The following is a 13,604-nucleotide window of genomic DNA, read 5'->3' as shown; positions in this document are numbered from 1 at the left end:
TCTGTATTAGTTTATTATACTCTGTCCCTAATTACATGGTGCTTATATTTTTGCACCTAAGTAATATGAAACAATAATCATTTTCAAAGAGGATCGTTACGGTGATGTATTATCATTTAAATGCTCATAAAAATTAGAGTTACCTCTTGCGGGGCAATGGGATCTAATTACCTCGCATCCAGTCAGCTCTCCCACTCTCCCCTCGCTGGAAGCATCCTCCCTGTCACCACCAGCACAGGGTCCACACCCACCTCACTGGCCTAGGAGGAAAACTGCATGTTGGAGGCAGAGCCCTGCTGAGCAGGACTGGCTGAGGGCTTCCAGCAGCACAGCGGAGTCCGTGTGGGTGCAGTCAGGGTGGCTGTGTGGGACACAGCTCCTTCAACCTGGCATCTCCATCCTCCTGCTGACTGTCCTCCTCATCCCTCCCCAGTTCCCAGCCAGCCCCCCGAGAACGTGCGAGCCATCTCCATCACCTCGGACGTGGCCGTGATCTCCTGGTCGGAGCCCCCGCGCAGCACCCTCAACGGGGTGCTCAAGGGCTACCGGGTCATCTTCTGGTCCCTCTACATGGATGGAGGTGAGCACACCTGGGGAGCAGGTGGCACAGGGGACCTGGGGAGCTCAGAGGCTGACAGGCCCTGTCTCCTGCAGAGTGGGGTGAGATGCAGAACATCACGACCACGCGGGAGCGAGTGGAGCTGCGGGGCATGGAGAAATTCACCAACTACAGCGTGCAGGTGCTGGCCTACACCCAGGCGGGTGATGGTGTCCGCAGCAGCGTGCTCTACATCCAGACCAAGGAGGACAGTAAGTTCTTCTGCCACCCACTCGTGCCCAGGGGCTGGAGAGGCTGCCGGGGCACAGGGGAAACCCCCCGTGTACAGCCATGGGCAGGGCATTTCCCTTTCCCTTTCTTTCCTTTTCCTTAAGTGCTGATATTTAAATATTTACACCCCGCCTGCCCTACTTTAATGCCATTAGCTCGCTAGCAGAGCATCCCTGGGCCTGTGTCCTAGGAAGTGCCAGATGCTGGGAGGGAGGCGCAGCTGGGCAGGGTAGGGCTGACAGATTAAGGAGATGGCCATTAAAAGCCAATCATGATTTCTAAAGCAGAGCTTGGGCTGCAATTAACCCTCCTGCCTCTGGCTCACACGGGGACCAGAGCCACCCGTGGAGAGGTGTCCTGCAGGCAGACCTGTCCCTGCCTGTGTGTGACACCACCATCACAGCTGCTTCTCCGGGTGTGGCTGGGATGCCAGCCCCACAGCAGGCTGCTGTCACATCTCCCAGCTGGGCAGAGACCTCGGAGACCTCCTGGCACCAGCTCTGCCACGCTCTCCCTCCTCAGTTCCAGGTCCCCCGGCTGGGATCAAGGCTGTGCCGTCCTCTGCCAGCAGCGTGGTGGTGTCGTGGCTGCCGCCGGCCAAGCCCAACGGCATCATTCGGAAGTACACCATCTTCTGCTCCAGCCCCGGCTCGGGGCAGCCGGTACGGGGTGGGAGCAGGGCTGGGAACCGCCACAGTGTGCCAGGGAATGCTGGGCTGGCCAAGCAGGAACGGGAGGGAGAGCTGATGCCAGGCAGCAGCCGCAGCAAAGACCTCTTGGGGTGCACTGCGGAATTGTCCAAGGGCATCCATGGGCACTGTGCAGCAGGGATTGGTCCCATCGTCTCTCTGTTCCCATTCTCTGGCATCTGCCCTGCTCAGCGCCTGCTCCAGAGGGGGAAACATGCCAGCAGCTGACCAAAAATGAAATAGAAATCCAACCTGGCCCCATCCCTCCTTGGTGAGGGAGAGGTTGATGGGAGGTCTGCAGACTAGTGCTTATCAAAAGCTCCTTCTCAAACTCATTTCACTATCTGAGCCTCTGGTTTCCAGGGCAACATAATCTTTTCATCAAAGCAACTGGTAAAACCGCTGGGATCCGATATTGTTTTCTTGGCATCTTGTCAAAACTGTCATTTGGGTAAAAAAAAAAATTATGTATACTATACAATATTCATATAGATGTGTCGGCTTTGGGGTACACTCACATCCGTGTCCCCACAAGGGCACACGTGTGCTGACAGTGAGCACACAGGTACCTGCCAGGTCATGTTTTAATGGACCCATCCTGCGCCAGGGGGGTCGTGGATCCCATCCCTGCCCGCTGCTGGCATGGTGGCACAGCCGGGTGGCAGTCCTCGCCCTCATGGCATTCTTGGGGCAGGGTGACTTTGTCCCCACTGTGATGGGGACTGGCCCCAGTGCTTGCACACAGCCAGCCCTGTCTGCAGGGCCACCACAGAGCTGGAGCAGGCAATGCAGTGACCCCACATGGGTTTTGGGGACCCCTTTGCCTCTCGTGCGTTTGGGCCATCCCGGCTGGGGTTGGCTCCAGGCTGGCGCTGCTGCAGCTCGGCGGTGCCAGGGCAGAATCCTTTCCCGGGAACAGGGATGCTCAGCCATCTGCTCCTGGGCTGCAGCCCGGCTCCCTGGAGGAATCACGACACCAGCCGGCTCTCCCTGGCATTGAGGGGTGTGAGCAGAGCCGAGCCGCTGTGCTGGGGATAAACCTGCGAGGGGCTGTGGGGTCTGGGATAAACCCGTGAGGGGCTGTGGGGTCTGCGCTGAGGGTGATGGGCTGAGGGTCTCACAGGAGCTTCCCCTTCTCCCGTGTCCCCCTCCGCAGGCTCCCAGCGAGTATGAGACCAGCCCGGACCAGCTCTTCTACCGCATCGCCCACCTGAACCGGGGCCAGCAGTACCTGCTCTGGGTGGCCGCCGTCACCTCCGCCGGCCGCGGCAACATCAGTGAGAAGGTCACCATCGAGCCTGCGGGCAAAGGTACAGCCTGGGGGACTGCCAGCCTGGGGGACATCCCTGCTGCTGTGCCCTGCCCCATGACCAGCAGGGAGTGATGGCTGGGTGACCCCAGGGCAGAGGAGGGGCAGCACTGGGGTCCCGGGTCTCCTTGCACATCTCAGGGGGTCTGTGCACGGGGCCTGCTCCCCAGGCTGACCTCCTCCTTGCCCCCAAGCCCCTGCCAAGATCATCTCCTTCGGAGGCACTGTCACCACGCCGTGGATGAAGGACGTGAGGCTACCGTGCAACTCCGTCGGGGAGCCCGTCCCCGCCATCAAGTGGACCAAGGACAGGTATGGAGGGGGCTGCCAGCCGTGCTGGGGGCTGGTGCCAGCCCTGGCTGTGCCACACAGGGCTGATGTGCCCCCTGTCCCCCTGGCAGCGAGGACTCGGCCATCCCGGTGACAGTGGACGGGCACCGCCTGATCCAGGCCAACGGGACGCTGGTGCTGCGCTCGGTGAAGGCCGAGGACTCCGGCTACTACACCTGCACTGCCACCAACACCTGGGGCTTCGACACCATCATCATCAACCTGCTGGTGCAAGGTGAGGGCTCCACCTCCGTGCTGCCCTGCACGGACACGCTCCATCCCCACTGCCCAGTGCCCGGGCTCTGTCCTGCACCAGGGGCTCCTGCTGGTCCAGGCACGAGTGCAAGGTCTCCTTGCCACTTCTGGGGGCACAGTGTGGGGCACTCTGCATGTGTGAGGTGCTCACGGGCTTTCCCTCCTCCCTAGTGCCCCCAGACCAGCCCCGCCTGACCGTCTCCAAGACCTCGGCATCGTCCATCACGCTGGCCTGGATCCCTGGGGACAATGGGGGCAGCTCCATCCGAGGTAGGGCTGCTCTGGGTGATGGAGCTGCTGCCAGCAGCTCATCCCAGAGCCATGACTGGTCCCATTCTCATGGAACATGTTTGCAGGCACACTGTCCCACGTTTTCGTATCTGCACCTCTCCAAAATGCCTCAGAAATGCTTCAGAGTAAGGCTGATGCCTCTGAGCTCTTAGCAGGGGCTGCCAGCCCTGATGAGGGGTTTGTCAGGTGTTTTGGACAAGCTGCAGGAACTGATGCAGCTAAAGAAGGGCACATCACTGAGTGCTAAGGTGGTGGTGGCCAGGGCCAGCCCCAGAGCTGCTCCTGGCATTGGTGCCACTCTGAACCCACCAGAGCAGGAGCTGTCCCACATCCCTGACAGGCTGGGGGCTCTGGGAGGGCTCCAGGAGCATCCCAGCTTTCCCAAGTCTCCTTTCTGCTCTGATTCATCTCATGAATTATAGGTTGAAACAGCTGCGTGCGGAGGGGGGAGCGGGGAGCAAGGAAGGAGACCTCGCTTACAATTAATTAAAAGCATGAAAGTAATTACAAGCAAATCTCCCCAGCCAGCAGCCTTTCACTCCAGCGGACTCTGTTGATAAATTTGGTTATAATTGGATTAAAAATATTAAAAACACACCGCATGTACAAAATAAATAAATAAGCAGTGGCAGGCACCAGGGTGGGTGGTGTGGGGGTGTCGGGGCTGGTGTTGACACTGCTGGGAATCACATGCCCATGGCTTTGGGAAGCTCCTGGTGTCACCATCCACAGGGAATCCTTGGTGGTGGGAAGGTGGGAGCAGTGTCCCCACTGCTCTGCCCGAGCTGGAGCTGGGTGTTCACAGAGCTCCTTCATCTGAACCCTCTGGCATTGCCATGGTGGTACCTGGGTGGTGTTGGCATCAGGGCCACCCTGCCAGCCCTGCCTTGTGCAGCTCATTATGAACACAGCAAGGCAGGAAGCCTACTCTTCCCTGCTATTTTTATTTGAGAATTGGCTAAATATCCTGCAGAAATAGCCAAACCTATCAGTGCACCAGGAAAGTTTGGTCAGCGCAGCCAGGGCAGCAGGGATGTGCTGTCCCGGGATGCCCCGATGCCCTTGGGGCTGCCCCTGTGTCCCCTGCTCTCCCAGGAAGCCCAGACCAGCCATCTCCAGGTGCCTTGTTGATGGCAGCGTAACAGGTTTGCTCATCTAGGACACAGTGTGCTTCCTAATACTCCTCATCACGGGAGAGGAGGCGGTCTGCAATGACAGAAGCAACTTCCCTGCAGCCTCCCGAGGGAGCTGCTTAATTCCGGCTTTCCCTTTATAGCCTCGCACCAGTCAATCACAGCATGTGCTCCCTTGTGGAAATGAGCAGTGGGGCCATCCTGGGCGTGCTGGGGGCAGGCAAGGTGTGACCAGGGGTGCTGGCAGAGCTCTCAGGATGTTCTGGGTGTGCCCACGCCGCTCTCGTCCGTGGGTCCAGCCTGGCTCTGTGTGGTGGGCACAGCAGGCAGGTTCCACCACTGCTCATGAGCACAGAGAAGTGCAGGAATTGGTGTGTGATGGGTGCCCTGGCGCTGCAAGGCTGTGCTGGATGTGAGCACAGGCTTTGTGCCAGCCATTAACCCCTTCCCCTCACCCATGTGCCCAGAGGTGACCCCCCCCTTGCCCCCACAGGCTTTGTGCTCCAATACTCAGTGGACAACAGCGAGGAGTGGAAGGACGTGTTCATCAGCTCCTCGGAGCGCTCCTTCAAGCTGGAGAGCCTCAAGTGTGGCACCTGGTACAAGGTGAAGCTGGCGGCCAAGAACAGCGTCGGCGCCGGCCGCATCAGCGAGATCATCGAGGCCAAGACCCACGGCAGAGGTGAGCCTGGCCCCTGGTGTCCCTGCCCCACCACGGGGGTCCCCTCCCCAGCCTCCTGACAGCTCCTGTCCCGCAGAGCCTATCGCCAGCCAGGGACTATGTACAAATCACAAACGGGACAGAACTGCTGTGGAACGTGCCTTGAGCTGTTTTATTTTTCAGCATCAGTCTCATTCCATGGTTATGACAATGGGAAGATGCCACCAGCTCACATCCCAGGCAGCAGACCAAGAACTTAATGTTACAACTTACTTTATAAGTTTTTTGAGCAATCACACAAAGCAAAAGCACATTGACAGTAGTTCTGTCCAACCACTGTAAGCACACATACCTTTGGTTAAAACAATGCTTGCTTATTTCGAATACAGTACCTACTTGTAAGCCTTAAAACACAATGCACAGAGCTCCATTATTAAGCTTCAAACTTCCTAATATCTTGCTAGATAAACTTTTCTGCAGCTTAGGGAGTTATTCTAGACAAGTTCGTTAATACGCAGACCATTGTTCTATTTGTCCTTGCTTTTCTACTTTTTAAATAATTTTTCTGCTGACCTATCTCATGGCTGCTGCTTAGCCCTAATCACAGTTCTACTGTCTCTGGGGCCTGCCTTTTGCATCTTTCCCAAAACCCTCTGATTTTGTGGATTCCCACAGAGCCCTCCTTCAGCAAGGACCAGCACCTCTTCACCCACATCAACTCCACACACGCCAGGCTGAACCTGCAGGGCTGGAGCAGCGGGGGCTGCCCCATCACCGCCATCGTCCTGGAGTACCGGCCCAAGGGCAACTGGGTGTGGCAGAGCCTGCGCACCAACAGCTCCAGCGAGGTGTTCCTGACCGAGCTGCGCGAGGCCACCTGGTACGAGCTGCGCATGAAGGCCTGCAACAGCGCCGGCTGCGGCAACGAGACCGCACAGTTCGCCACACTGGACTACGACGGCAGTGAGTGGGGACAAGGGCTGGGGGATTGACACCAGAGAGGGGGTCCTGGCACGCTGAGTGCCCACCCACCCCTGCTCTGCCCTAGGCACCATCCCCCCGATCAAGTCTGCCCAAGGGGAAGGGGATGATGTGAAGAAGCTCTTCACCATCGCCTGCCCCGTGATCCTGGCCACGCTGGGAGTGGCCCTGCTCTTCATCATCCGCAAGAAGAGGAAGGAGAAGCGGCTGAAGAGGCTTCGAGGTGAGATGGGATTCAGAGGCCCAGCACATGGGACTCCAGCTTATGTTCCTGGGCTGCCTCATTGTGCCCTAAACTGCTCCCTTACAAAAAAACTTCTTGGTTTTTGTGTCTCCTGTACAGATGCGAAGAGTTTGGCAGAAATGCTGATCAGGTGAGTCTCACATCTGCCTGTGCCTGGGACTGGGTGGGCAGGCAGGGAATAGGTGGTGCTGGGGGTGGTCGTGGCTGCTTTTAAGCCCAGGTACAGCCCTCACTCAGTGTCAGACCTTCTCACGCTCACACCAGTGAGGGTTGTGGCAGTGACTCTGTGGCATAGCAGCCCAGTGCTGCTGGCTGCTCCTGCCTACCCCAGGGTCCACACTGGAGCTTGTCTGGGCAGAGCTGAGCCCCGGGTGGGCTGGCTGGTGGCAATCCCCAGCCCGTGGCAGGCTGGAGCCGCCGGGGCTCTGTCCGGTAATGGGCGGGCCTGCGTCCCCTCTCACCTCACAGCAAGAATAACCGCAGCTTTGACACGCCGGTGAAGGGGCCCCCGCAGGGCCCCCGCCTGCACATCGACATCCCGCGGGTGCAGCTCCTCATCGAGGACAAGGAGGGCATCAAGCAGCTGGGTAAGCACAGGCAAAGCTCCCACCCCCTGTTCCCCAGCGTGCTGGGGTGCCATGGATGGACTGTGGGCCAGCAGGTGCCTACGGTGCCTGGCCAGGCAGAGGTCTGAGCTCCAGCTCCCTCCCACAGGGGATGACAAAGCCACGATACCAGTGACCGACACGGAGTTCAGCCAGGCAGTGAACCCCCAGAGCTTCTGCACGGGTGTTTCCCTGCATCACCCGGCCCTGATCCAGAACACGGGGCCCCTCATCGACATGTCTGACATCCGCCCTGGCACCAGTGAGTGTGTGGGGCCGGGCTGGCTGTGCTGGGGCTGTACACATGGGGCAGGGGTGGGGGAACTGTCCTCCAGCACCGGCTGTGCCCAAAGGGAGCTACTGGGGAGGCAGAAGGGATAGGCTGTGCTCCAGGGAGAGGGGACAGCATCCTGGGTGTAAGGGACTCACCATGACTCTGTCACCCTTGTGCCACAGACCCCGTGTCAAGGAAGAGCGTGAAGTCTGCGCACAGCACCCGTAACCGGTACTCCAGCCAGTGGACACTCACCAAGTGCCAGGCGTCCACCCCCGCACGGACCCTCACCTCGGACTGGAGGACAGTGGGCTCCCAGCATGGCATCACCGTCACCGAGAGTGACAGCTACAGCGCCAGCCTCTCACAGGACACAGGTATGCAGGACCACTGCCTTCCTGGCACTGCTGCTGGCAGCAATCTGCTGCTTTGGGGTGCACAGAGACCCCAAACTGTGAGCTCAGGGTGACTGCAGAACTTATAGTGGGATTGTGGAGCCATGACTTGGTGGCTCTGAGCAGCCAGGGCCTTGCCCAGCTAAGGGGACCGATAGAATCATTAAAAACCAAAGTGGTTTGGGTTGGAAGGGACCTCATTGCTCATCTTGTTCCACCCTTCCACTAGACCTGGTTGCTCTATGTACCATCCAACCTGGCCTTGAAGGTGGCCAGGTGTATCCCAGCAGGAACAGCCTGGGCATTTCCAGGACGTGGACAAAGCCATTCCCATGCCAGGGAGAGCTCTCAGGTGGGTGACACATCCTCTCCCCACAGACAAGGGGCGGAACAGCATGGTGTCCACGGAGAGCGCCTCATCCACCTACGAGGAGCTGGCGCGCGCCTACGAGCACGCCAAGCTGGAGGAGCAGCTGCAGCACGCCAAGTTCGAGATCACCGAGTGCTTCATCTCCGACAGCTCCTCGGACCAGATGACCACGGGCACCACGGACAACGCCGACAGCATGACCTCCATGAGCACCCCGTCCGAGCCCGGCATCTGCCGCTTCACCGCCTCGCCGCCCAAGCCCCAGGACAGCGAGCGGGGCAAGGGTGTGGCTGTGCCCATCCCACACCGCGCCAGCAAGAGTAGGTTCCCAGGGGCTCTCTGGGGCTCCTGCCCTTCCTCAATGCCCCAGAGCTTCCCAAAATCCTTTGGAGACCTTCCCAGTCCTGTATTCCTCTGCATTCTTGGTATTTCTCCCCGTGGTGTAATGTTCTTTCTCTGCTGCTTGATGTTGTTCCCCATTTCTTGGTACTTCATCCTTTCCTTGGCATTCCATGCATTCCTTGGTATTCCACCCAATCTTTGGTATTTTTTTGCCCACTTCCTTGGTACTTCTCCCCATTCTTTAGTGTTCTTTCCTATGCTTTAGTATTTTTCCCCTATATGTGACTGTTCCTTCCCATTTTTCATTATTCCTTCCTATTTGGTAGCATTACTTACTGTTCTTTCCACATCCCTCGATATTTCCCCATGTTTTTTTAAATTATTCCTTCCTTTTTTAGTATCCTTGGCTATTCTTTACTGTTCCTTCCCATTCTTCAGAATTCCTTCCTATTTGTTGGCATCCTTACGGTTCTTTCCTCATTCATTGATATTTTTCTTTTTTGTTGTTGTTGTTTTTTAGTATTCTTTTCCATTCTTTGGTGTTCCATCCCATTTTTTAGTATCCCTGGCTATTCTTTACTCTTCCTTCACCTTCCTTAGTATTCATTACCATTTTTAAACATCCATCAGTATTCCTTGTTATTCCCCCCCATTTTTCAGCACTGCCCCAGACTCTCAGTACCTTCCCTGTTTTTTGGTGTTCTCAGTATTTCCCTGCCTTGTTTTTAGTATTTTTCAGTGTGTATCAGTATTTTTCCCCTTGCTTTAGTGTTCATCAGTATTCCTTTGTATTCCTCAGTATTTCTCCCCTATCCTTAGTGCTAGAACCCCAACAATCTTCCATCTCCATGAGTTTTATTACGTCAAAATAGAACAACACCAGGAAGATATATAAAAAACACATAGGTAGGAATTGATAGTTAATTTATTTACTGATTATATAACACACAATATAATGGGATCATCTTTCTCTTCAAATTAGACCACATATTTTTATGGCATAGTTTAAGTAGCACAGAGTGTATTAGGTGTAACACTGCCGTAACCTTAAAAAAAAGGAATTTACAGAACCTATAATAAAGCATACAAGTTTTAAGGCAATAGTGCTATAATAAAATCAATATAACACCTGCAAAGGACAATATAATAATGCAGGGCTTCATATATATAAATATATATATAATATTATTTTTATATATTTAACTATATCTTTTTATTTGTTTATTTCCAAATACATACATTTATATAAAATAAATTTATACATGAATTTTTTATCTTCTTAATATAGATTTTCTATATTGATACATAAATTTCTGTATTTCATATAACAATTTCTATATTTCCATACAAAAATTTATAAATTTATATTTATAAATTATATATACTTATATGTAAGTTTTTATATATTTATATATAGATTAATGTACATATCTATATAGTAAAGTTTTTCTATTTTATTTTAGAAATTTATATGTATTTATATAGAGAGTTATGTACATTTTTATAGAAATAATATTAATTTTCTATTTTTATTTTATTTATAATTTTTATTTTATTATATATAATATTTATTTCTATATAATAATGTTTATATTTTAATACAAAAATTATATATATATACATAACCATAACTCCTTAAATTAAGGTACTAATACATATAATCCCATATCTATATGTGCTGTATCCTATATTAACACCACAGATCCTGCAATACATTCTCTCCACATCCTGTGAAGAGAGGAACGTGCCCTTGCAGCACACACTGCACAATATATACAATTAAAGGAGTAATGCTCTATGCCTAGAGGTGTTATATATTGCAAATATAAAAGGCAAACTAATAACAGGCCTTTACATCTATGGACATATAAATCCTTAAATTAAGGCCCCACAGCTGGAGGTGAAGCTGTAGAACACAAAGGGAGCAGTAATAGAACCGAAATAAAACCCTCTAACACTGATAACAGCCAATATAACAACACAGGTTATCCATACATGGACGTAAAACCCCTAAATTAGGGCACTAACTATAGATGATGCCATAACACAGCACAGCAGCAGCTGTGGTTTATGGCAGCACAGCCACTCACCTTGGCAGAGTACAGCTGGGTGTAGGACACACCACATCCCTCTGCCGGGTGCTGGCACAGGTGGGACACAGAGCACAAGGAACGTTTACCCCTGTCCTTTACAGAACGGGATCTGTGCCTGTCCTGTGTCAGAACTTCATGCATCACGTTGTTGTTATTATTATAATCCTGTGTTGCACTGTACATTCAGCATTACTCACATGATAACATCTATCACTGTACATTTAGCACTATAATTAGCACTATTACATCATGATACATTACAGGACACTGTGTACAGCATTGAATGCTAGAGCTTGACACATCCCAGGCGTTGCATTGCATGGAGTGGGACAATTTTGGGATGATGATGTGACACATTCTTTATAGCACAGCACGTTCTCTGCGGCACAACACGTTCTCCCTCTACAGCAGGACCTGTTCTGTGTAGCACAACATGTTCTCAATAGAACAACACATTCTCTGTAGCCCAACACATTCTCTGTAGCACAGAGGTTCTCCATAGCCCAACCTGTTCTCTGTAGCACAACACGTTTTCAATAGAACACGTTCTCTGTAGCCCAACACATTCTCCGTAGCACAGGTTCTCCACAGCCCAATGTGTTCTCTGCAGCACAACACGTTCTCAACAGAACACATTCTCTGTAGCACAGGTTCTCCATAGCCCAATTTGTTCTCCATAGCCCAATTCATTCTCCATAGCCCAGTGTGTTCTCTGTAGCCCAACGTGTTCTCCACAGCCCAGTGTGTTCTCCACAGCCCAATGTGTTCTCCACAGGACAGGTTCTCTGTAGTCCAATGTGTTCTCCATAGCCCAACATGTTCTCTGTAGCCCAGTTCATTCTCCAAGCACAGGTTCTCCATAACCCAACACCAACACGTCCAGAGGGTGGGGGGCAATAGGGTCCCTGCTGAGCCTTACCTGTCTGCTCTTCCCTCGGCAGGTGACTACTGCAACCTCCCGCTGTACGTCAAGTCGGAGGCCTTCTTCCGCAAGCCCGACGCGCACGAGCCGTGCCCGGTGGTGCCGCCGCGGGAAGCCTCCATCCGCAACCTGGCGCGGGCGTACCACGCGCAGGCCCGGCACATGACGCTGGAGCCCGGCGCCAAGCCCCTGGGGCTGCCTCCCCCGGCCTCCGCCGCAACCACCTTACCTCAGAGGACTCTCCCCATGCCCGGCCCGGCCGTGCCCCCCCGCCGCCGGCGCCGCCCGGCTCCCCCGTGCCCGCCGAGACCCCCGTGCCCGCCGGTGCCGCCGCCGAGGCGCGGGTGCCCACGCACTCCAAAGTGGGGGGCTCCAGGGACTCGCTGCTGGAGATGAGCACGTCGGGGGTAGGCAGGTCTCAAAAACAGGGCGCCGGAGCCTACTCCAAGTCCTACACGCTGGTGTAGGGCCAACGCCGGATGCTGCTCGTTTCCCCGCGCCGTTTATATTTAATTAACAAACTTGTACATAACGGACTCTTTTGTATAAATGAAGCTATTTTCTTCTTCTCCGAACAGAAAAAGAAACCAGGGCACAAAGAATTTGATGTTACAGATTTAAAAATATAATATATATGTAAACATATATATATATTTCACATCATTTTGAAAGGGGCACAAGGAAAGACTCAGCGACTTTTTTTTTTTTTCTCTCCCTGATCTTGTCGGTGGTTTTAAAAAAGGAACGTCTCCGAGACATTGCATGCTATTTTACTGTTCTGAAAACAGCAGGAGTTGCTTCAATTTGCAAATGCTTATGTGTTAATACCTTTTTCTATGAAAAAAAACCCAGCGCTGTGTGCAATAAAGGTTATGTTTATACGTGGGGCATTTGTGAAGTGAGCAGGGAATTAGGCAGAGCAGGGCTGGGGCAGGATAGGGCAGCAGGATGGAGAGGGACAGCCAAAGTACAGAAATATGAAGACAAGGGGTTGAATATTAAAGAATAATAAGGCAATTAGCCACCTGCAGAGTTGTGGGGCAGCAGGAGGGTCAGGAACTGGAGCAGGGTCCTGGGAATGGTTCCATGGAGCAGGACAGACCAGAGTGTGCCACGGCCTTGAGAGAGCAGTACCAAGTCCAGCTGAGCCCAGGACAAAGCACGGTGCCAAACAGGAATCCTGGCCCAGCTGCCCAGACCCTCGGGAGCCACAGCAGAGCTCTGGCAGCTCACGGTAAGTGCAGGGTGGCTCCAGCACGGGATCCAGCATCCAGCGAGGCACAGCAGCTCCTCCAGGCAGCATCTTGCTCCCTGGGACGTGTCCCAGTCCCAGCTGGGAGCAGGAGAAGGAGCCCCGCTGTCCTTGGTTGCTCTGGAACGCGTCGTGGTGGATCCAGCACAGCCTGGAGCCCGGGGAATGCAGCACAGAGCCCTGTCCCTGGTGTCTCTGCCTCCTGAATCCTGGTGAGTCATGGCCCAGGGCAGCACAGCACTGCACAAGTGCCCCAAGACACAGGGCAGCACAGAGAGCCGCCCAGCACCACCTCACCCCAAAATTTGTTCTTATTTTCCCCTCAGTTTTCACCACCGGCCACACCAATATCAGACCAAAGAAATGCTGAAGCTACTTCCCCCCTTTCCTACAAGGTTGTGAAAGCAAGAGCACTTGAAACCCCTGGGCTGCCAGCCCTCCTTACCTGCTCCAAAGGCAAAAATCAGCTCAGGCCATTATTAACTCTTGTTTTAGTTACCCGAAGTAGAACTTCCCCTTTCTGAGGAGCTTCTGGTGCTGTCTGAGGTGTAGCTAACTAATTACACTTTCATTTCCTTTTTTCCTGTAATTTATAAGCTCAAGTTTCCATTACTTTCCCATCCATGCAA

The 13,604-nt window shown here is 53.5% G+C and overlaps 1 protein-coding gene across 1 annotated transcript in view; it reads left to right on the top strand.

Annotated features, from left to right (window-relative positions):
* The window catches only part of DSCAML1 (DS cell adhesion molecule like 1), a 98,213-nt gene extending 85,739 nt beyond the window's left edge, over window positions 1-12,474 (top strand). The window contains 17 exon segments of the mRNA XM_030964880.1: window positions 434-580; window positions 655-810; window positions 1,352-1,491; window positions 2,675-2,828; window positions 3,022-3,139; window positions 3,229-3,392; window positions 3,584-3,682; window positions 5,330-5,518; window positions 6,173-6,460; window positions 6,546-6,701; window positions 6,822-6,852; window positions 7,191-7,309; window positions 7,437-7,589; window positions 7,784-7,978; window positions 8,375-8,686; window positions 11,743-11,982; window positions 11,985-12,474. Of these exon segments, the coding sequence (XP_030820740.1) occupies window positions 434-580; window positions 655-810; window positions 1,352-1,491; window positions 2,675-2,828; window positions 3,022-3,139; window positions 3,229-3,392; window positions 3,584-3,682; window positions 5,330-5,518; window positions 6,173-6,460; window positions 6,546-6,701; window positions 6,822-6,852; window positions 7,191-7,309; window positions 7,437-7,589; window positions 7,784-7,978; window positions 8,375-8,686; window positions 11,743-11,982; window positions 11,985-12,190 (2,867 nt within the window). The 3' untranslated portion in view covers window positions 12,191-12,474.
* Window positions 12,475-13,604: the final 1,130 nt, after the last annotated feature.

The sequence above is a fragment of the Camarhynchus parvulus genome, chromosome 24, assembly GCF_901933205.1.
Source record: "Camarhynchus parvulus chromosome 24, STF_HiC, whole genome shotgun sequence".
In the NCBI taxonomy this organism is placed as follows: domain Eukaryota; kingdom Metazoa; phylum Chordata; class Aves; order Passeriformes; family Thraupidae; genus Camarhynchus; species Camarhynchus parvulus.
The sequence above is the reverse complement of the archived record's forward strand: the minus strand, read 5'-3'. Positions and strand labels throughout refer to the sequence as shown.